Source organism: Aythya marila, assembly GCF_965140915.1.
Source record: "Aythya marila genome assembly, chromosome: 9".
NCBI lineage: Eukaryota > Metazoa > Chordata > Aves > Anseriformes > Anatidae > Aythya > Aythya marila.
Window position 1 is genome coordinate 15,347,511 of NC_139050.1, and position 23,383 is coordinate 15,370,893.

The 23,383-nt window shown below is 49.4% G+C and overlaps 1 protein-coding gene across 1 annotated transcript in view; it reads left to right on the forward strand.

The window, feature by feature from the left end:
* Positions 1–22,109, forward strand: part of P3H2 (prolyl 3-hydroxylase 2) — a gene marked incomplete at its 5' end in the record, with an annotated part of 65,017 nt that extends 42,908 nt beyond the window's left edge. Inside the window, 14 exons of the mRNA XM_082767342.1 lie at positions 6,791–6,937; positions 7,641–7,830; positions 10,595–10,726; positions 11,509–11,651; positions 12,976–13,065; positions 13,533–13,573; positions 13,683–13,777; positions 17,007–17,134; positions 17,593–17,688; positions 17,771–17,921; positions 18,440–18,557; positions 18,913–18,988; positions 19,742–19,882; positions 20,725–22,109. Coding sequence (XP_082623468.1) covers positions 6,791–6,937; positions 7,641–7,830; positions 10,595–10,726; positions 11,509–11,651; positions 12,976–13,065; positions 13,533–13,573; positions 13,683–13,777; positions 17,007–17,134; positions 17,593–17,688; positions 17,771–17,921; positions 18,440–18,557; positions 18,913–18,988; positions 19,742–19,882; positions 20,725–20,817 — 1,641 coding nt within the window. The 3' untranslated portion in view covers positions 20,818–22,109. The remainder of the gene's footprint in view (positions 1–6,790; positions 6,938–7,640; positions 7,831–10,594; positions 10,727–11,508; positions 11,652–12,975; positions 13,066–13,532; positions 13,574–13,682; positions 13,778–17,006; positions 17,135–17,592; positions 17,689–17,770; positions 17,922–18,439; positions 18,558–18,912; positions 18,989–19,741; positions 19,883–20,724) is intronic.
* Between the last annotated feature and the right edge of the window lie 1,274 nt (positions 22,110–23,383).

The window sequence follows — 23,383 nt, forward strand, 5'->3', positions numbered from 1 at the left end:
ATCTCCTGCCACTTGGTGTGTCGGATGAAAGCTCATGGCTTGTCTGCCAAGCTGGGGCCCATGGGACTCTTGCCGGTGGTCTTTGAGGAAGGGATAATCACGCAGCATGTGTTCCCAGCTGTGCAGTTTCATTAGCTTAAAATGCACGGGCTGATCTTTGAGTGATGCCTTCCCAGGAGTGCAGTGACAGGGGTTGCCACAGGGATACTCTAACACAGGAGGAAAGATATGCATGGGAAATCCTCCAGTCTGGAAAGCCTGTGTGGCTCTGTAACCCCCCTTTTAGTATCTAGCACTGCTTGTTGCCATTAGTCTTTAAGTGTATGGCTTCTCACATACCGCTAATCTCCAAGGGCCACCACCTCATCTCTGATTACCTGACCAAGAAAAAACCCTGGGGTAAAGGAATCTCATGGGCAGCCACCTGCACAGATTCCTGAGGGCTGAATGCATCCCACCTGTTCCAAGGAATATCACACAGGAAGCCCTTACTTAGCTCTCAGGTTATGCTAGCATCCTTAAAAAGGGAGCAGGAGCCCATTTGTAGCCAGACACGGCTGCTGGAGGAGCTGCTCAGAGCCCTCATGGCCCCGTGAGCAGGATGCTTTGCCCCACTGGTGTGGTGTGGCTGCGGGATGTTGGTGGTGTGGTCGGGTGTTTGCAGCAGGGACGTTTTTAAACAAGGCTAGGAAGGAAATGGGGTTTTGTGCCCAAGCTTTAAAGGGTTTTGATTGTTTTTTTTCATCTTCTTTTTGCCAGGAGAGCCCCAACTGCATATTCTAGGAATTTTTCCTCATTAAAAATGTTGTTTTACACACAACACAGCTGTCATCAGGGTCTGTTAAACACAGCTAAGTGTTTATGTAGGACAGAAACTGCCTGGGAGTGTTTTTCACAGTGGGTCAGACTGAAGGTTCAGTAAACATAAACACATTTCCCACTGATTGCTCCCCGGATGAATCCTGCAATGCATCAATGTGGTTGAGATTTATGTGGGAAGGGTCTCTCCTGCTGGGGAGAGGTTTAACAAGAAGTCGCTTGCTCCTTGTGTGTTCTTTATTATATCGGGGTGCAGTTAAGCATATAATGCAGGGGCACAAACCTGTGAAAATCTTTATTTAATTTAATGCCTGTGAGGAATTTAAGAGGAGTTTATCAGAGAAGGAGGGAAGGATGTGTTGGAAGGGAGGGACCAAAGAACTTGCTGGCTCTCAGCTTCAAAATTAGTTTGTCTCACTGTAATTTAAAAGCACCCTCACAGTGGTCTTAACCTGAACCTCTGGCAGATGAGAGTATTTGTGCTGCACGGTGCATTCCCAGCACACCTGGGGGATGCAGCTCATCCACTCTGCACATACATGTGAAAGCTCATGAAAAATAGTGCCAGTATGGCCCAAGTGAGAGATTCATTAGGATGTCTGATTCCTCTCCTGGTTAGTTGCAGAAAAAAAAAAGAAAAGAAAAAAGTTCCATGAACAATGTTGAAATGGTTTGTTTAGTTTTAAATTTCCAAGCATCTGCCGCTTTCTGCAGACTAACTCAATGTCTAGTCAGCTCTTTTGTCCGTGTACCTACCAATCCACATGTTTGTGTGCCTGTTGAAATAACAAAAAACCCAAACCCTTCCTAGGTTTCTCACGAGAAGTTTTCCCTGCGCCAGCTCTCCAGATTGGTTGTGTTTTGGATTTGGGACCATCTTTCTGCCAACATCGGATCCCATCTGCAGACGGAGAATTTCCTAATTAACTCTTCTTCTTCCGTTTGTAATAGTGAAACAGTTGAGACAAGGTCACTTGCTATTTATAGCCATCTCACACTACTTGCTTCTACTCGCCCAGGCAGTAATCTCTGCATAGACACAGCAAGATTAATCCTTCATGACACCAAACTTTCCATTCCCTTTGCTATCTGTGCTTACCCACAATTGAGCCCCCCTCCTCTGCAGAGCCTGGTGTGCTAAGCCTTTGATAAAACACAGCAGCAGTGGGACTGTGGAAAAAGTTTTAAAAAACAGCATCAGTTCAACAACCCAGGAGTTGGCTGGGAGGTTTGAGGCTTCGGTTTCTAGGTCAGGAGAAAAGTTTGAAATTTGTTCTAACCAGCTCTTTACCAGGCTCATGCATTCAGCAGTTCACTGAGGTGTATGCAAGTAGGTGCATGTAAGAAACTGCAGGGTTTTGAGAGATTTACCCCTTTTTCGTGGTATAAGTCTTCTTCACTCCCCCTAGAAAAGTTTAAATGCCAATTGTGTCTTACGTGTTGAAGATACCTTAATGTAGAAACAAGTTGGGTTATGGTAATTGCCAATAACTGATGATATGTTCAGTGAAATGGGACTTCATTGCCAAAAGTTGTATGAGGTCTTGGTTATATTGTGTACCATCACCCTTGTCTCAGGCAGGCAGAATCAATAATGGCTACTTTCTAAAATTCTTTTTTTGCAGTCTGAGCCACCCTCGGGCAGGCAGTGGTTAGGGCAGCTGTCTGTGCTTCTGTGTGCAGGACACAGCAGCCAAAGCAGTGATAAAATCAAACAGCAAGGCATGGGTGCTCAGGAGACAGGCAGCATTCGTTTCCTAAGCATGGCAGTTCAGTGATGGTGGCGTTGGGGTACACAGCAGATTGCTTGGCACAGGCTGTGCTGCCTGATACCTAGCTTGACACATACCACAATGACAATGAGTCAGGAAAAAAAATATTTTCCAGCATCAAAACCCAGAAACATGTAAAAATTACATTTTCTCCTTCTTTGCTCTAGCTGTTGTCATGGTAAAGTCAACAAGGACAGGGTGCTCCAGGGTCTGCCTTGTGCTGCCATGCTGATTTTGTGTCTGCCTTAGCTGAAGTACACAGGGGTTGGTGCAAAGGTGCAGCAACATTCCAGAAATCTCATCCCAATAATGTGAAGGAGAAGAACTTAGAGTACATACTAAGGTTGTGGTTTGACAGTTGTTATTTTTTCCTGCTTATTTTGCTTCATTGTTTATTGTTATGCTGTGTTATTTATATTACTTTTTATTACATTTATTTATATTGCATTTATATGAATTTTTGAGAGCCCTACAAAGATCAAAATCCACTTGTGTTACGTGCTTGTATTTTCTTATAGCCCCTGAGTTGCTTGCCATCTAAATAAACATCATAATTCCCCCTTAGGAGAAATACTATTTTTTTATTGCTACTCCTTGAAAACAATGGAAAATCAGGCACAAAGAAAACAAAGCATTTTTTTCCAATGGCTGCACAATGAAATTGCGACAGGGCCAGGAACTGAGTCCAGGTGTCCTGAGTCCCAGCCCAGACCTTTAAACACCAAAATATCCTTCTGTGCCTAGTGAATTCAGTGTTTTGGCAAAAGTTTCCCTGAAGTGTTTCATAATTAATGTCAGTGCAAGTCTCTGAATGTGTCTTACCAGTTAGGAATTCACTTTTATATACACACATCCCCTTAAAAACTCCCCCAAACTTAGCAGCTGTTGGCTTCTTTGTGTTGCTGGAGCATTTCTAAGGCTAGAATGGGACATGATAAATTGAGAAGTGTTGATTTGAAATGTTCTGCTTTGAGTCCACTTAGCAAAATTGAAAGGTCATCTGTCCTCTAAAGAGCCAGCAGGACTAGACACAGTATGAGCCTTGTTTTGAGGGAAAGGGATTTTCTGTTGTGTCTAGAAGTCAGACTTCGCCTATCTCATGGGAGTGGATTTCATCCAGGAAAAGCTAATCCCCTCCTAGGATCTGTGACAGTTTTCAACAGCTTTCTGAAAAGGAGCTAGAAGCAAAAAAAAAAAAAGGACATTGCAGTCCACGACAATCACAGCTTGGTTCTCCAGGGACCATGTCCCTTGCTGGGATGTATCTGCTCCCTTTTAAGGCTGCATGTGCGGGATGCTTCCAGAAGAGGAGAGAAATCAGCGCTGTGGTGTGGAAGAGTGCAATTTCTCCAAGCAGCTCAAATAATGGCTCAAATGCTAGCACCCTCTAGGTCAGGTCAGCAGCTTTCGTGCCGTCTCAGCTCAAAAATTCTTGCAGTTATTTTGCTCACCTGCTGGGAAACCAAGGGCTTGCTCTGGAGAGTGGGATCCTTGGTAAGACTCCTAGGCGGGAGCTAAATGCAAGTGTTTTAGAGTTTACAATTAAAAGAAAACTGAAACTCAGAACCTGGACCTAAAATACATCATTGAAAGAGTTTCTTGACTTAGGGAAGTCTGAGAATCAAGAGTCACAGCTTGAGAGAAATCTGGAGTCAAGTCCCTGAATTTGGTTCTCAGCTTTGCTCCGATTTCTACTCCGATGCTGGGATGCTTGCCTAACATACCTGTGAGACAGAAGAAACAGAATTGCTGAGGGGAAATGCCAAGTGAAAGACCAGAACAAATACTCTCCTGACAGTAAAAGCTGGTTTCCCCGCACCCATTGTCAGTACAGCACTAATCCTGCAGATCTTCTGAAGTTTGCACAAGGCAAATTGTTTGCATTTCCATGGGCAGTGCAGTGTGGTGGTGCTTTGGTGTTCAAAGGGCAGCTCTGGGAAGCGGGATGAGATGTCTGACTGCGGCTTTTATCCCCTTTTTAGAGGTATTCACGCGTGCCTCCTCCGCTGGCCATGCCCTGGCCTTGCTGGGAACCAGATGAGCAATTTTGGCTGTGCTTGAGCAGCGGCACAGCTCGTCAGGTGGCTGGGCTGTTCCTCCAGTAGGTTTTCATGTGCCTGGTCATCTGCTTTCAAACCGCTGGCCAGATCCAGCACCTGCTCCCCCTGCCTGGGAGGTTTCTGTCAGTGGTCACTGGGACAGGATCACTCCCCTGTGAGAGTGATGGGCCTATAAAGGGCCATAAACCGCTCTTTGAGACAGATGCTACCACTAAATATTTGTCTCAACATCTCAATTCCCTGGGAAGCAATGAGAGGGTGTGACAGCGCTGCTCATTTGATATAAAAGTGCTGGTTTCACAGCACCCTGGTCTGTTTGGGTGCCTGCTCACAAGTCTTCCCACTTTATTTTTTAAAGCAAAAATGCTTCCCTTTCAAATTTCACCTTCTGTTGGGAAAAAGCCAAAGGAAACCTATTAGAGTAATTTTTTAATATTTGCCACTTGGAAATTCTGTTTGGGAGTGGAGACTCAAATGGCACCGGCTGCTCCCTTTGCAGCCAAAACATGTCCCCCTGCGCCAGTCAGGAACGTGGTCTTGCAGCCATAATCTGTGTCTTCGTGCTGTGTTTTCCCAGGTCTTGCCAAGCTTGACATGCAGTAGGAAAGGAGGCATCCTTATGGCAGTTAAACAAACGGGGTATTTTATTAACCCTGGCAGACCCTTTCCAAGTAGGAACAGGTTAGCCAAGTGATTTGCTGTGGGCTCGCTGCTTCCAGAGGGACTGCGCGGCTGAATCAGACCTGTGGCTCTTAACCCTGCTCCGGCTCTTCTTGCTCAGAGCAGAAAAAAAGAAGGACTTTTTGCCATGCTGGTGCTGCAGTCAAGTGCCCTGAGCAAATCCCCTGTGCAGCCGGGTGCCCGGAGCAATGCAGGCAGAGCATAGCACTGTCAGGGCTTAATCCTGGCTGTGGGAAGAGGAACCCGTGCAGCTGTGCCCAAACCTTTTCCCCGTCTCTGTAAAAGCATTTCTCACAGCTTGGCTGAAAGGCAGCAATTTATCAAGCCACGGGAGATAGAGTTGATGCTCATTAAGAGCATCTGAGTCTTAACTCAGTGTTTACAACTGAACCTTAACATAGAGCACAGCCAACAGCCGGAATTAAATCACGGCTCCTGGAAGATTTTACCGTAGTGCTTCACTCTGGCCAGGCAGTTTGGGGAACCCCTCCTCTGGACCACGTCCTGGGCTGCAGCAGAGGGATGCTGAGCTTGCAGCAGCTGGGCTGGGTGCTGTGGCTGGCTGGAGGGGACAGCAGGATGGTGCAGAGCAAGCAGGACAACGTGGTTTGCCATCACCTGGGCTGTATCATGCTGTGGCTCTGCCCTGGGCTGGCAGGAGACCATCCTGCTGTCATTTTGGGTGTCAGGCGGGTATGCATGAAGGTCTCAAGCAGGGTGAGCCTGCCAGGGGCCTGGCTCTGCACCTTGCTGTTAGGGGTATTGGTTTGCTTTCAGGTGCAAGTGCATTGGCCATGGAAGTGGCCCTGCTGGGTCAGGCAGATGTTGCACTCAAACATCTGTCCTGCTCCCTGCACTCCGGGCAGCTCCACGGGTGTGTTTAGCCCTGATGTTTGTTTTTGCTTAGGAGGCTTTCTCTGGGGTGAGACTGATGTCTGGTCTCAATTATGAATCTACAAACCCAAAGTAACTTGATATATCAAAGGTAAACTTTTAATCTCTCCGCCGCTATCAGCAGAGTCTGGTCTTTTGCAGCTGCACACAGCTGAGCTCAATAAATGCTGCCAAGTCCCCTGTCACTAGCAGGGGCTCTGAGCTTGGACACAGCTTTGCTTCTAAGGCTTACAGAGCGAGCGGCTTCGGCAGCTGCTTTTCCCTCCCGTCTCCCTCACACCTCACATCTCTGCACCTGGGACTGTGCAGGGGGTTGGAGCAGCTGAGTACAGAGGATGTGCAGCTGGAAAAGAGGCTGGACCCCATCATGGGTTTGCCCCATCAGAGGCCATAAGTGACCTGCCTGGCTGTACGGAGCTCCAGCAATTCCAGCTCCCCTTACACTGGGCTTTCCTCTCATTTCAGCCATTTTCCATAAACTCTACATTCAGGTTTTCCTTGGTCATCGCATCACTGCCCAGCCCGATGGTGTCAACCAACTCAGTCTTTCTTATCTTGTTGCAGCTGAACCAGCTGGAGGAGGCGGCAAATGCAGCTCACACTTTCTTCATGGCAAACCCTGAGCACATGGAGATACAGCAGGACATTGAGAACTACAAGACCACGTCAGGGAAGGTCAGCCTGATTGACCGGGAGGCCAAGCCACACATGGTGAGTCCGAGCTGAAGAGGTCTCTGGGTTAAGTGTCAGACTGCCTGGAGAGAAGAGAGTTAGGAGGCCAAGAGAGCATCCTCTATGAATGGGGAAACACTTGCCAAGGTCCATGTCACAGTGCAGCAAAATAAACTCCCTTTCAGAGTTCTTCTTTAAGCCCAGGCAGCTCCTGCTTTTTCCAGGCTCCCTGCTGTGTCCCCACCACGATCCCTCCATTCAGGGGCTCCTGGGTCATCCGTGGCTGTGGTCACACACCAGCAGGCAGCTGCGATGGATGCTTTGGTGTGCTCCAACGGGCAGATCTTGGCTCACGTGTGTTTATTCCAAGCTGGATTCTCCCACCTGGGCAGGGAGCATCCAAACGAGTGACTGTGCTGGTGACAGTGCAGGGTGACAGAGAAACAGACAAATTTATCCAACTCCGAAAGGTGAAAGGCCAGCAGGAATACCAGGGACTCACTTTCTGATTTCACAAGATGCAAGGAAGCTGACATTCATGGCATTATTTGGTGTAATTAATGGAGCTGCTTATTAGGGGCCATCCTAAGACAGATCTGCCTGGGCCAGGTGCAGTCTTTTCCCTTGGCATTCAGCATTGTTGTTGGGTAGGAGGGTTAAAACAGAGAAAAGAAGTGTTTTTGTCACCTAAATGGATGATCTGTAGCCTGCTTAAAGACTTCTCTGCCTGCTGGCTTTGCAGGAGGACTACACTGCTGGCGTAAGGCACTACGACAGGGAGGAGTATGGGCTGGCCATTGACTTCTTGGAGCGTGCCTTGGTGGGGTACTACTCCGAGGATGAAGACTGCCAGATCATGTGCGAGGGACCACAGAGATTTGAGGAGCACGAATACCTGGACTACAAGGCCAGCCTCTATGAAGCTGTGGCGGGTGAGGTCTTCTTGCATCTTTTGGGTTCTCACCCCTGGCCTGGAAATAATTTTAATTATTGAGTTTGGGTGGGTTTGGTGCTGGTGAGTAACGCTGCAGGAGGTGCTTGTGAAGCCAGAAAATGCAAATACCAGGAACCAAGACATCTCATTTAGATCCTAAATAGAAACTGAACTATAAGAATGGCATTTCCAGATGTGTGTGAAGTATCTGCAGCTTTCAGTAAAGTTGGAAGGTGCTTTAACACAAACTGCCTCAGTTTCCCTCTTGTACTGCTATGTAAATCTAGATGTTACTGGCCCTGTTTATATTTTCTCTGATTTTCAGTGTGTATGAAGAGAGCAGCAGAGTCCTCTTGGCCTTGCTCCAGCTGACCAGGAAAGTTGCCAAAAAGGCTCAGGACGTAGATTTCCTCCCCATCCAAAGGGATGGATTTGTCATTAGTGGAGGCCCACCTAGTTATGGTCCTGCCTGAAGTCTTTGGAGAGAACTGAACATTGCTACGCAGTCTTCGGGTTTGCATGTGTGGCTCTGAGCCAGAGGGGATTAAATGGCTTGTTCTCAGTAGAAATAAGTTTACATGTAATTAGTTGTAAGGAAAAGGAAAACAATAAATTAAGGTTTGTTTGCTGACAGAAATCTTATTTATCTACTCTTGGTCTTGGAGTTGCATCATCCTCCAGAGTTTTGTTTCTTCCATGGAAAATACTTCACTCGGATTCAGATTGTTTTTTGATTTTGCATAATTCTGCTTACCTAGAGACAAGAAATTTAACTGAACCTACCAAGATGAAACCACCTGCCAATGAACATGCAGTCTTCCTGGAGGTGTTCAAGGCCGGGGCTTTGGGCAGCCTGATCTAGTGGGAGATGTCCCTGGCCATGGCAGGGGGGTTGGATTAGATGATCTTTAAAGCTCCCTTCCAACTAAAACCTATGGGTTTATTATTCTGTGATACAGGATGGGAAGCAGCCTCTGCTGGGCTTAGTTACTCAGGGACAAATGTGAGTGCTGTAAGGACTAAGTTGGTGCCAATGTCATTGTCATCTGGTCATGCCTGCTTTCAAAACCATGACCAGGAAACCAAGGGCTGTATCAAGCCCTCCAGGAGGAGAGTTTTTGTTGGGAAAGAAAAGCCACCTTCCTTCTTAGTGAAAGCTGGTGCTCTTCAAACAGGTTTTGGTTTCTGTTAGGTCATTTCTGTGCTGTGCAAGTTGAGTGCAGCCCCAGCGAGCAGAGCAGGTGCTTCAGCGTGGCCACCCAGTGACCATGGTGTGGACCAGTACATCTGGAGATGAGAAGCCGAAGGTCACAGCAAGCACTGTGGCTTGGCTAGATCTGCCTGGGAATAACCACTCCAGGCTCCAGGGCTGCTCAGACACCCAAAGAAACAGGGAAGGGAGGGAGCAAAGGAGGGGAAAGAGTTCCCCATAGGAAACTGTGTGGTCATTACAGGACAGCACAACCCAGAGTTTTCCCCTGGGTCCAAGGCTCTCAGCAGGGACTGAGGACTCACACACACCACAAAATGAGAGTTTAGTTCTGCAGAGCCCCATTCTCTTTTCAGTCCCAAGCTAATTTGCCATGCCGCTACATGGGGTGGAAATGCTCTTACCTCCTCACCCCAGGGACAGATACATTTCAGTGCATTGATTCCAATAGACACAGCCTGTTTCTAAGGCATCCTGAGAGTACCAAGTGAAAGCAGTGCTTGTCAGTGATGGATTGCTCCATGGCTAGGATGCTTAAAGAGGTTTAAACTACAGCAAAATTATTTATGTCCTTTTCCTTCTTCCTTTCCATAATAAAATATCCTGGATGTAGATGGTATATCAGACAACTACTCAAGCTACCTGCTTGGAAAAAATGGGGACTGTTTCAAGTTTCCACTTGATTTCAGCACAAATTCCTCAGGCTGTTTTTTTGGCAGCTCCAAGAAGTGCTTTGGTAGCTGAGCACATGTTTTTTTTCAAGCCTGTGTTTGTTTCTTAAAGTTTTTAATGGTGTACAGAGACAGAGCGAGCAAAGTAGATTTGTAAGTACATTGCAGCAAAGGCTCCAAACAGGAATCAGATGTCAGCTTTGGCTTCAGCATCGCACAGCTGATACAAGGCCTGCATTGTGTACTCCCACTGATTAGAAAACGTGCTGATGGCAGATGTTTACCGCGTGCTTTCATTACCCAGGAGATATTTCATTGTCAAGAAGCAATGAACATGGGGATTTTGCTGCCAGTATTTGTACCTTAGACCTTTCAGACCAGCAGCAGTGCTGCCTTGCTTGGCCGTGCTCATAAAGCTGCTCTACCCCTAGCTCCTCTTGTCTTCACCTCTCCTTGCCCTTGGGAGCTTTCTTACTGGAAAAAGGCAAGGATAAAAGATGAGCTGAAGGGTATGGTATGGAGGTGGTCACGCTGTCTTCACACCTACAACTTGTTTTGTGGTTGTCCTTGCCTCGCAGGGCTCTTGGGGCTGAGCACCTGCCTGCCACCAGCAGGTCCCTGGCTGGTCCAGTGTTCCTGGGATGCGACAGAGATGCTCAGGCTCCCTCTGCAGTTGACAGGAGAATGGCATTTCAAAGGAGGCCAAAAATATGCCTGCAGCTCTCCATCAGCTTTAGGAACGAGCCTGAGCTGTTTCTCTAGGTGCTCCATCACCTGCTGGACCATAAATTGCATGTCCTTCAACTGGGGAAAAATAATCTCTGTCCTGGGCTCAGCACCATCACCACCCTTCTCAATTCTTCTCCTTCTTTTCCTGGCAGATCACTACATGCAAGTCCTGGCCTGCAAACACGACTGTGTCCGGGAACTCGCCACACGTTCAGGTCGCATCTCGCCCATCGAAAATTTCCTCCCCCTCCATTATGACTACTTACAGTTTGCCTATTACAGAGGTAAGGCCTGTCCTTCTGTTCCTTACAGCTCTTGCTGAATTTTTTTTCAGTTATGAATTGTTTCATGGGGAAATCAGAATATCTGACATAAGAAACTGCCTGTTCAAAAGTCCTTTTCCTTTCAGGTTGGCTGAAATGCATGGTTAAGTATTTTTGTAAAAGTATTCTAAATCACCAGTCAGGTTTTAAAAGCTCAAAAGGAAGCTTAAACATTATTATTCTTTAAAGGAATCATGCTTTGTGGGGATCCTTTCATTTGGCTTTTGATATTAAAGTTTTGGGGATCTATATATTTCTAGTTTTCTAAAACCAATGAATACATTTTATAAGTTGATATGTAACATATACAAGTTGGCCCAAGCTTATTCCCAGATGCCAATTTTTCCAGTTACCAAATATTTTAAGATTAACAGTAAAATTACAGGCAAAATATCAGGAGTTGGCAGCATTATGAAAAGCTTCCTGTTGTGTGGTCCTGGGTGGTATTTTATTATGTTGAAAGAAAGAAAATCCAGGCAGAACTCTGGTATCTCAGGCACGTGGTAACAGCTCCTTCCTGATGAGGGTCAGAATTGCTATTCAGACCAAACACTTCTTCATTCATCAGTGCAGTGGGAAAAAGGTTGGAGGAGGCAGTATTGCTTCGTGCACAGTGGGCAGGCTTTTTAAAAATTGTGTATTCTGCCAAATTAGAGGTTTAATGTGGTGGCGAAAACCCCCAGAGCCCTGAGAGGTACTGCACATGAGAAAGACCTCCTAAAAACTGTTGTGTTGCCTCCCAGTCGGTGACTACGTGAAAGCCCTGGAGTGCGCCAGGTCCTACCTCCTCTTCCACCCAGATGATGAAGACGTCTTGGAGAACGCAAGCTACTACGAGGGCCTCCTGGAAGGTACTATGGATCCAGGCACCATCAAACCCAGAAAGGTGAGAGTGAGCATCACATACGGGCCAGTGGTACAGGGTTTTAGGAAAAGCGACAGCTGGAAACAGCAGCTTGGCAGCTTCCCCACAGCGAACGCAAACGTGGAGGTGCTGGGCTAGCTGGCAGCACTGCTTGTAAAGGTTCAAGTCCAGAGCCCGAGGGAGAAGCTTCTTTAAGTGGGGATTTCAGCTTAGCAAAACCCAAGCGAGGGCAGGGAGGGTGATGGCCATGTGCCTCAGTGACATAACCCCTCTCCTCTTGGTGCTCTGGAGGACGTGTGGAGGAGGAATGCAATGAAGAGCAGAGGGCAACTTCTGTTAAGAGCGGGCTGGGAAATATTTTCCCAGGGGAAGCTGGGGATGTCAGCGTTACTCTCAAGTCGCTGGCAGCTGGCTTGGGGTTGTGTTTAGCCTGTTCAGCAGGGAGCAGCTTTGCTATCACAGGGTGAGGCTGGGGTCAAGCAACCAAACAGTGTTTGTTCAGTCACCCGACGGGCCAGGCTTCCTCTCCTCCGTTCAGGGCATCTTTGTTTGCAGTCCTGGGGCTGCCTTTCTCACGATGAAGCTCCGCGTCCCATCATAGCTCTGCTGAGGCTCGTTCCCCTGGCAGAGGTGGGAAGGAGCTGGATTTTCCATTCCCTATGGAATTTGGTGAAATTATAAAAAATAAAAGTGAAATGGTAAAGAAGAAAACAAGAACAATTGCAATCTCCCCTGAAACAGCACATCCAGGAAAAAAAAAAAAAAAGAAGTTGAGAAAATAATTTCAGTGTTTCCAGTGTTGTGAAATTTTCTGTGGGGAAAAAAAAAAAAAAAAAAAAAAAAAAAAAAGCACTGATTTTTGCTTTGTAAAGTAATTTTCTAGGAGAAAGCCCAGTGTTTTGTTTACATATTTTTTTATTTCAAAGAAACACCCTTTGGCGGATGATTTCCAGCTAGCTGTGCTTTATGGTCCCCATCCAGTACCCCAGGCTGTGATGCTGCAGCCCACCCCCTGCTCCTTTAGGACAGGACAGGGCTCCCAGCCCTGCACTGCAGACAGGGAAACTGAGATACATCCCAGCCAAGGACCTTGCTCCAACAGCCTGCACTCACCTCCACATCCAGGGCTCCACATGTCACCAGATATTTAGAGGTTCTCCAGGGTTTCCACTGCATGGATGTATTTTGAGGGATTCATGCTTCCTGGGGTTGCTCTGAGGCATGACCTAAGCACCCCCCACCTCGTAGAAGTCTGCGGTGTTGCATGAAAAGCAAATCCCTGCTGAAGCAGAGGTGTCTGGTGAAAGCTCCACGTGCAACATCTCCCCTTCTTTCTGCCTTTCAGGAAGCAAAAGCACTGCTGCGGCGCCATAAGCTGGAGTCTCACCTCCTGCAGGTGGCTTCGGCCGGGCTGGGATTTGCCTACACGGAGCCGGTAATACCTGGGTCTGCTGCTGGGAGGGCGTCTGGGAGTTCACAGCTGTAGGGTCTCCTTGCCACTCTCCCTGCTGTAAAGCCAGTCCCATGTAGGGGACTCAGGAGCTGGGACTTGGGCTGGTTTGTCCCGTGTGGGAAAATGGTGTTGGCAAGGTGAGGGGGCTGGTGAAGGAGGAGCAGGCGCAGCCAGGTCCATCTCCTGCCTCGTGTCCTGCTGGGTCTCAGCCTTCAGTCCTGAGACCTCCTCCATGGGGTGGGATGGGGAAGGCTGAGTTCCCACTGTACTCATGCTACAATGCCAGTTCAGGTTTGGGTTGAATTTTCCATTTGGTCACCCCAAGCAATTGTCCCAGGTGGTGTGGGATGTGGCCCACCAGAGGGCCTGAGCAAAGGAGTGAAGCAGAGCTGACTGGCTTCAGTCTGACCATCAAACTAAAAAAACTCAACCTCTCCCTTTTCCCACAGAACTACTGGAAGAGGTATGGTGCCCGCCAGGACGAGCACAGGTAAGTACCAGTTTGCCCATTTTTTTCATGTGTTGGTTTCCAAGAGACGCATAACAGCGTAACTCCCAGAACTGGAGAAAAGTCATGATGTTCCTCTTTTGCTCCTCAGTGTCCCATCAAGTATTAGCAATGAACCAGAGGAAGGGCCCAGGCTGTCCCTAACAAAGAAACCCACACCGAAACCAGACCGAGAGCTGAAGGAGGGTAAGTCTAATGAAGGTTTTTTTTTTTTCAACAAAATCAGAAGTTTTTTTCTATTGCTAGAGCCTACAGACTGCAAAGGCTGGCAGATGAGCAATGATGGCCAGTCCTACCAGGGGAGCTGAAACTTTTTATAAGAGACAAGCTTTGATGGTAGCTCTGTGGGTCCCAGCAGCACTGCTCTGCTCTTGGACCTGCTTTGCTACCTGCTGAGCTGTTCAGCGCAGAGCCCTAACATACAGAGCTGGGAAGCTGGGGCCTCTCCATGGGGATGTGGCACCCACATACAGTAATTTTTCCCCCAGATGCTTTTAAGAGATGTTCCCTGTTGTTCAGGCTGCTGTAGGATGGATGCTGTAGGCTTAGATTTGGGGAACTCTGGCTTTGCTAATGTACTGGATCACACCATCTTCACAAACGTTTTTTGTTTGCAGCCTGGTTTGTGGTATCATGTTTTGGCTAACACCAAATAACTTGGTTTTAAGGTCTGTTGGTAGAATTTTCAACTGATTTCAGCACATTCTCAACAGCCACGGAAAATACCATAACATTTACTAACAGGCAAGATTTCCCCTGTAACAGTTTAGAAGAATTAGATTGCAGCCAAATAGTGATGCATGCTCCTCAGTGCAAAATAACAAGATCTCAAGCCAAGAGGTGTTCTATGTTTCTAGTGGGCCAGCTTCACAGTAGCAGGCAATTAAACCTCCTTGTAATGCAAGGGATGGTCATAGTTTTGTGGGAATTTCACAGCTTTTATGGTCCAAGTTGTCCCCAGCTGCTCAGTACCTTGTTCAGAGTCTTGTTATCCCTTCTTTAGCCATACACATAAAGAAGGAAAATACCAGAGGAAGATCTTGAAGAGCTTCTTAAGCCAAGAGCTGTCTGATTTGTATTAGTTGGTTTGTTTGCCTTTGTAACCAAATAATTTCGGAGTATGTCTTTCTCGGTGCTGTACTTTTATGCTTGCTGGTTTAGCTGCAGAATGTTTTCAAGTTTACAAAGAAAACTGAAACCCTTCAAAAAAAGGATTTTTGTCTGTCCAGCTGCTTTGTTTCTTTTTGTTTCCCTCTCTTTTCATTTGGAAAAAGAGAGAAAAGGTCAAAAGATAAAAAGAATGGTGCATTTTAATTTTGTGCTCCTCTTCTATACTTAGCTCTTTCACCCCTTCCCCTCACTCCCAAAAGTCCAAAGAATTCCCCAGTTTCTTTGGGGTGTTTTTCATGTGTGTCTCATCTTTTGTTGTCAGCCTTGGATCCTGGGACTCTCTTCCACAATAATCTTGGCCCCATTGCAATTTTAACTTTGGGAACTGTGCAAACCCAGCAGGCCATGATGTATGTACCAGAGAGCCCAGAGTGTGGGCATTGGTTTGAAATAATCCCTACCCATCCCTGCTGGGTCCAAAGGACAGTGAGAACATGTTGGCCGAGAATTGTTCAATGGGTTAACACGTCGTATGCTCTGAATCAGGGCAGAGCAGAAAGGAACGTGGTTGTGGGAGAGTAAAGGAGCTCTGTCTAGTCCTGGTGCTGGTCCCATGTCTCACCTGGTTCAGAGCAGTCAGGGTTAGGAAATATTACCATGAAATATTGCTATTATCGTGTTGTTTTTAAAACTGAAGACTTAAGTGACAGGACATTGACCAAGGCAAACTCGATATAGAACTGTGAAAACGAGAGACTAAATAAACCATGATATGAGAGCCCAGACACCTGGTTCCCATTTCAAAAGCTTTATTTGTCTTCTGTACCTGAGTCTGCCCAGCAACTGAGAAAGAAAAATGATGCTGCAGCTCACAGAGTAGTGCCATGGGGCAGACAGACAAAGAGTTTGAGAAGGTTTGAGCCAGCCATGGTTCCTTAGTACAAATCATTGTGTGAAAAAAAAAAAAAAAGACACCTTGCAAAAAAAAGCAGCACCCCTCTCTTTGTGTGTAGACAGAACTGAGTGAGGTTTACTGGCTGCTATGATTTACCAAAGTGCCCATGTCCTGATACAAGACAGCAGAGCTTGGGTCAGCTGATGGACAAGAGGCAGAAGTGGTGCAGAGAGCAGGTGTCTTCCCTAGGCTGCTCTGTGGCACAGTTAGCAGGAGCTTGTAAACCTGCTGGACATTTTCAAACCTCCTTCTGATAGCTTGGTCCTGGTGGCCAATGTCTATATCCTATATCTATATCTTTACGTGCAACATCCCAGCTGGAGAACTCAGCCCTGGGCTGGGCTGTGCCAGAAGTTTGGATTGCAGCACTCTGTTTCTGATCCAGCTGCATTTATAATAAATGTTATTATCGTGCAGCAAAGTGGACGTGAGGGACATCCCATCTCTTCCGTTTCCAAGGAACTCTTTAGAAATGAAGCCGTGGGCTGGTGGTGGAGCTCTGCTCTCAGGCCTGTGAGAAGCTTCATTGTGCCACATGATGAGAGGAGCTCAGTGCCTCCGCTTCCTCTGTTTTACAGTCCTCTGTGACTACAGATAATTTTTCCCATGACTTCACCTTCCTCCTGGAGAAACACCTGGTTTAGGATTTAATTGATATTGCCAATTCTTTCATCGGCTGTCTTAGGGGAAATGAGAGGAAGAGGCTTCAGAAGGTGGTGAATTAGTGGCCTCACCGCATTTTTCTGATCAGGAAAATCCAAGGCTTGTTGCAAGGAGCTAACCCCCCTCTGCTTTTTGCCCATTTACCCTGCACATGATGAAGCTCAGTTGGGAGACCAGCAGCATGCAAGAGCAGCCACCAGTGGGACTGAGCACAAGCAAAGCTTGCTGCAAACTCCCCCACATCTCAGCTTTTCTACAAAGGTAAAAGACAAAAATCCTCCCTGATGACACTTGCAGAGAGTGACTTTGCATGCCAAGCCAATGAGAGCCACACAAAGCCAATGCAATGGAAACTCAGAGCCTCTGGTTACCCTGGCTGCTGGGCAGGAGAGCCAGGTTAGCCGGTGTCTGTCTGTCATTGCGTCCTGTCCCTGCGTTTGCAAGGCGCAGCTAATGAGAAAGTGGAAAACTCTGATGCTCCAGCAGCAAATTGATTTCACCTCTGAGTGTTTCCATTGCTTCTGTTTCTTCTGTTGTTGATGTGAAGCCAAACTCTGCTTTCTGCTGTGAAGTCGTTTCCCTGGAAGTGCACCCGGGTGACTGCAGCTGGCCCTTGGCCATGGTACAAGATGTCCACGAGGCCAGGTCATGTTCAGCAGGGTTGTTTTGTCTCTCTCTTTCCATCAGGGGGTCCGCTTCTCTACAGCGACGTGAAGTTTGTCTACAACTCACAGCAGCTGAACGGCACCCAGCGAGTGCTGCTGGACAACGTCATCTCAGAGGAGCAGTGCCGAGAGCTTCACAGGGTGGCCAGTGTGAGTAGCAATGCCCCTGGGAGGGACGTGACTGCCCCACAGGCTGAGTCTTTGATGCCCTCCCCAGCAGTTTTGTTTGTCAGAGCTGAATTTTATCTGCTCATGGGGAGGCTCTGGGTTTGTTCCTTGCTCCTAGGCAATGCAAATGATGTTGTGATGCCTGTGGTGAGTGGTCAGACATTTAGTGCACCTGTAGCTCCAGCAAAGAAGCTGTTCCTCCACCTTACATGGTGCAGCAAGCATGCTGCAAGACAGAGGGTACAGAGAGAGAGCTCTTTGCCCCATGTTGTACACAGCACCAGAGGATGCGGATGTACATCCACAATGTTGGTGGAACTTTCTAATCCATCAGTGACTGGGTCTGGAGAAGAACATCTGGGGAAGAACATCCCATTGCAACTCTTCCTCCCCTGGGGAACCAGCTCACCCCTCACTCATGTTCCTGTCTTTCCTGGCAGGGGATAATGTTGGCTGGAGATGGTTACCGGGGCAAAACCTCCCCCCACACCCCGAACGAGAGATTTGAAGGAGCCACTGTCCTCAAAGCCCTCAAGGTAGAGCTCCCTCCCTCTCAAATCCATGCCCTCCTCCGCGGCCAGCACGGCGCTGACCCCCTCGCCCCTTGTCCCTGCCCAGTACGGCTACGAGGGCCGCGTCCCGCTGAAGAGTGCCCGGCTCTTCTACGACATCAGCGAGAAGGCCCGCAGGATCGTCGAGTCCTACTTCATGCTGAACTCGACGCTCTACTTCTCCTACACGCACCTGGTGTGCCGCACCGCTCTCTCCGGTGAGGCTCGGGGGTGGCAGCAGGCTGGGTGGGAAAGTTTGAGACTCCTGTGGGGGGTGACGGCGTTTTGAGAGGGGACACAAGTCGGGAAGTTAGTCTGTTTTGTCCGGTGCTTGAGCTGGTGGCCAAGGGCTGGGCAAAGTCACCCTCCCCTCAGCTGCAAAGGGTGGGCACTGCTGTCCCAGATAGCTCACTTCTGGGGTGTCTTCTGCTGTTTGTGTCTCCAACTCTCCCTCTTTTCTCCTCTCTTCTCTTTCCCCCTCTCACTGTTCCTTCTCCTTTCCATTCCCCCAGCTCTCCATCTCTCCCCCCAGCAGTAATGAACAAGCCAAGCTGTGCAGATCTCACCCCTCAGATCTGGCTTTTTCCTCCCCAGCATTTCCTTTCCTCTTCTCACCTGTGAACATCTACAGTGGGGCTGCGCAAGCTCCCCATCCCATGTCAGAGCCCACAGAGCATGGCACTGCCATCTCATCCACCCCATCTCCTTCCCCCTTCTTCCTCATGGTCCTGCCTAGGCCAGCAGGAGAGGAGGAACGATCTGAGCCACCCCATCCACGCTGACAACTGCCTGCTGGACCCTGAGGCCAATGAGTGCTGGAAGGAGCCTCCTGCTTACACCTTTCGGGATTACAGGTAGGAAGGACAGGGTTGCCCCAGTGGCTGGGCACGCTGCTCCAAGGCTGTGAACCCCAAAGCTGGAACATCCCAGCAGGTCATTTTGGGTGGTAACAGGCATCACAGCTAAGCTTTGAGCCAGGGTTTAACTGTAAAGGCTCTGCAGTATTTTAGGGCCCAGCTGTGGCCTACAGTACTGTACCTCTGTGAGGTATTTGGGTGCAAAACAGAAGGGTGAAAGCTGGTGTGACCCAAATGTCACCATTTTGGGAATTGCCCCCTGATAGGAGAGCAAGCAGAGAGGCTTGTCTCCCCTCTCAGAAATAGCCCCAGAGAAGCCACCACCACAGGGCTCTCCTGCTTTTTCCCCCAGTGCCCTCCTCTACATGAATGCGGATTTTGAAGGCGGTGAGTTCATCTTCACCGAGATGGATGCCAAAACCGTGACGGTGAGTGGGTGTGCTTTCCTGGCCGAGCTGCTGTGAGCTGAAGGTGGGAGGTAATTTCAGAGGCAGCGCCGGTGCCCTTCCATCTGCAATCTGCAGATGAGGGGCTCGCACCACCTCCATCGGGCAGAGGGCTGAGACAACCAGCAGGGAGAAGCTGCTGGAGCAGGCTGAGAATAGTCCCTGCCTGGAGGACCGCTGAGCTCCCACCCCATCTCGTGGCCAAACATGAGGTGATGCCTCAGAGCATGCACAGTGCCTCTGTCCTTGGCTAGTCCCGTCCTGCATGAAGCAGTGGCCCTGGTGCTGTGGGACACACTGCAAAAACCTGGCCTGGCCCAGGCCTTGCTCCAGAGCAGGTCACAGCTGTGGACACCAAGTCCCCAAGAGTCCCATTTGTGCCCCCTCTGTGCTTGGGCATCGGGTCTAGGCACTGTGCTGGGGCTCTGGAGCCTGGAAGGTGCTGGAGAGCACATAGAGTCTACCCAAGACCGGTGCCCAAGGGTTGGTTTTGTCAGCTTGTCTGTCCCTGAGCTCCTGCAGGATCCCTGCTGTGGACCCAGAGGAGAGAACGGAGCAGTGTTGACACATCGTGAGCTGTGCCCAGAGCTCCTCATGTCCTCCTGAGCAGCTCCCAGGGTCCTGGGGCGATGCAGAGACACCCAGCTGGTCCCAGACCCACAGGGAGCCCAGACACGGCCAGTGCATGCAGCCATGCTGCCCTTTGTCATCCTGTCCTTGCCTATTTTCCTGCAGGCGTCCATCAAGCCAAAGTGCGGGCGAATGATCAGCTTCTCATCGGGCGGCGAGAACCCCCACGGGGTGAAGGCAGTTACCAAAGGGCAGCGGTGTGCTGTGGCTCTCTGGTTTACCCTGGACCCACTTTACAGAGAGCTGGTGAGTCCCTCCAGCACCACGTGAAGGGAGTCGGGGGGAACCCAGCATCCCCAAGGAACCCAGAGCATCCCTAGTCTCCAGTCCCACCACATCTATTTTCCCCCCATCAAACTCCCCACAGCAGCATTCCCATCAGTGGCACCCCAGGATGTGAGGAGGGAGGAGCTGCTAGGAGATCCCAGAGCAGTTTTCTCTGCTGGCCCTGAGCTCCTGGGCACCCGTGGCCCTGCTGTGGCTCGCGGGATGCTGAGCAGGATGCAGAAGGATTGTGCACGGGGCTGGGGCTGGCCATTTCTGACACCTAGTGGCCAACAGCCCGATGAACGGGAGCACCTTCTACGATAAAAGACCAAACCAAACCCTTGTGCCTTTGCCTTGTGAGCACCCCGTGTTGGGCTAGCTGGTGGGCCATGACATTTTGGGAGAAGCTTATTTTAGACATGCACCTTGCTGTCTGTGCATTTTGGTGCCAGCTGCAGCTCCTCTGTGCTTGGTGCATGTGTGGTAGGAGATCAGCCCTGCCCAGGGAGCTGGAAATCTTGGTAGACACACAGGGGATGGCTGCCCGCGGCTGTTAATGAAGAGTGAGAAGGGACCCACAGTGCATCAGCTCTGCCCCATCCCTTTGGGAATTAGGTATCAAGGTGCAGATTGATGGGGTTCATTCTGTCCAGCAAATCCCCAGGACAAGTCCTAGGCTGTGTCCTGCCCTCCTGACTGCACTGCTGGTCCTGGGATGAACTGTTTGTTGTGGCTACTGCCAGCAGGCTGAGCTGCTGAATGAGCTGAGGGTGGGCACTGAAGCTCTGCTATTGTGGTTTTCTTTCCTTGCCCTCTTGCAGGAGCGAATCCAGGCAGATGAAGTGATCGCAATGTTGGACCAGGAGCATCTAGGACCCAGTGAAATGAACATCAACCCAAAGGATGAGCTATGAACTAGGCCAAAGACTTTTTCTATTAAATATTTATTTAATATTGTTAATCTTATTAGAACCTTTCTATTTTTGTACAGAGATGCTGTATAAATTAACAGGTTAATATGATTGTGGAGTTTTCAGGAGTGCCTCTTCTGTGTTTAGCACAGCTCTTGCTGGGACCCCTCATCCCTGTGCCAGCATCTCCTGCTGGGACTGACTCTGCTGCTGAGGTTCCCTGTCCTTCCCTAGCACTGCTCAGGACCCTTTCAGGCCCACTGCATCCCATTTTTTAATTCCTCAGCCAGAAGATGCTGCTTCTCTTTAGCCTCTGCTAGAGAAATGTTGCAGGTGTGTTGATGGACCCCTCTCCCTGTCCCTGCCAAGAGCTGAAGACTCATCAGTGCTGCCCTGGGAGAAACTGGAGCACTGGTTGTGGCTGTTCTTCCCATCCTGGAAACTGCTCCACATCCATCCTGTGAGCTGCCAGCCCCTGCTGCTGCTGCTGCTGCTGGTAAAACCCAAGGTTACAAGTCGTGGTTTCCAGGTGCATGTTCAAAAGCAGCTGCAAGTCTCAGGGATGTTACAGTGCTGTGATATTGGATGATCACGATGCTGCTTTGTATGCTGGGTGCCCTGTCTGCATCCTCCCATCCTGACAGTGCAGAAACTGCAGATGTTTATGGCATGGCAGCATCTAATTGCTCAGAGTATTTCTGACACAGTCTGAGGGTGTTGCTGTGAAAGCACATGCTGCTTAGCACAAGAAATTTACCCTGCCAGCACCTGCTGCTGAGCTAGTAAACCATGGCTCACTCACCTTTAAATTAACTCCTGTGCATGGGACCAGAGCAGCCCTCACCTGAGTCACAACAAGCACTAAAGTCTCGGAACTGCCTGCACCCCAGACCCAGGGACAGCTTTCATTTTGACCCAACAGCTGCTAGAAAGCAGTTCCCAAAAAGTAGGCTGAAGCAATCCTTGCTTTTGAATTTCCAGCAAGGCTTCTGAGCTCTGCAGAAAGCACCTCAGGGGGCTTGGCTGGGGCTCACCTCCCCAGGCAGCTTTGCTTATCTCCCTGCTGCATTTGCTTGGCATTTTCTCAGTCCTTTTCTGCACCCCTCTGCGTTTCAAGGACTTAAATCAGGTGTTGGCCCCTGTCCCCACCATGCTGTTGCCTCCCAGGCTTGGCTCCTGCTTGCTGCGCCCTCGGCCCCAGTTTGTGCTGCTCCCCTCGCAGGCTGGGGTTGGTTTGCTGCTGCCGTGGTTAGCCAGAGCTGTGGCTAAATCCAGGGGAAATAAACTAAACTAAACACAACATCGGGGCCTGTCTCTGTCTTTCTTTATCCAAGCAGGAGAAGGGGAGATTGGGGGATGCACAGGGTGTCTCGTGATGGTGCCTCTCCCTTTGGGGTTCCTGGCCCCAGACACACGCATCCCACATGCTGGGGGAGCACCAGAGGATGCAGCTCTTGGGGACTTGACTGCAAACACAAGTGACACCAGCCCTAAATTCCAGGGAAGAAGGAGGACCCCAAGCAGCCTGGACTGTGCCACTTGTCCCTCTGTGCCACCAAGAGCTGCCTGTGGTCGGTGGTGGGCTGCAGGAAGCAGGAAAGCAAAGACTCAAAGGCACTTTTCCTGTTTGCTGCTTAGCCTGCGCTCTGCTCCAGTCAAGTCTTGCTCGGAAGAGGATTTTTATTTCTGTGGCAACAGCAGAGGTGAGAGACAGGTTTATTCATACACCATAGCCTGGTGGGAGCAAGGCTGGGCCATGCACCAAAAATGCAATGTAGGCTTTTGTGTCAGGGTGGCCTGGCCACTGAGAAATGGCCCACACCGAGGCACTGCACTGAAGCTGATGTGCAGTTCACAGCAAGCCTGGCAGCTCCAGGGCCAGCTCTGAGCTCCTCCAGCCTTGGCTGAGCCTCCAAAAGGATCCCTGGCCCTTTGTTAGATGTGCCCCAGATCTATCACCCGCAGTAGGTGTGGTTGGAAAACGGAGATGCACGAACAATGTCTGGGTTTCTTGTTAACGGCAGCGTACCCCTCCTAGTCCTAGCAATATACGCAGGCTGGATTAGCAGCGTTGATTTATGACAGTCAAAAAAAAGGGGAGAAAAAAGCTCGTAAAGGAAACAACATAATAGATTTCAGCAGTGTTTGAAAACAACGTAAGAGGGTGCAAGCGCTTGGGTGTGGTGCTCGCTCTGGAAGTGCTGCACGGTGAGGTGATCCTCGGTGCAGGGGCTCCTTGTTAGCGAGGATTTGGGGTTTGCTTTGACAGCCACGTGTCCCCAAGCCCAGGGTGATCACCCCTTACCCAGGGTGCTCTGTGCAGGCAGCTGGGCATCGGCAGCATGAGGAAGCTGCGGGCAAAAGGGATGCCGTCGGGTATTTACAAATTCCTGAATTCACAGTCAAGGCTGAAACGCCTCGAGCTGGTGGTGTACCAGTGGCTGCAGAGGCTAATAAAACCTGGGCGTGCCCATGGGCATTAGCCAAGCAGGCTTTGTGGTGCTAATTTTAAGCTGCTGAACCTCCCAGGGTTGCTGCGGAGGCTCAGGGCCATGCGGACATGTCAGAC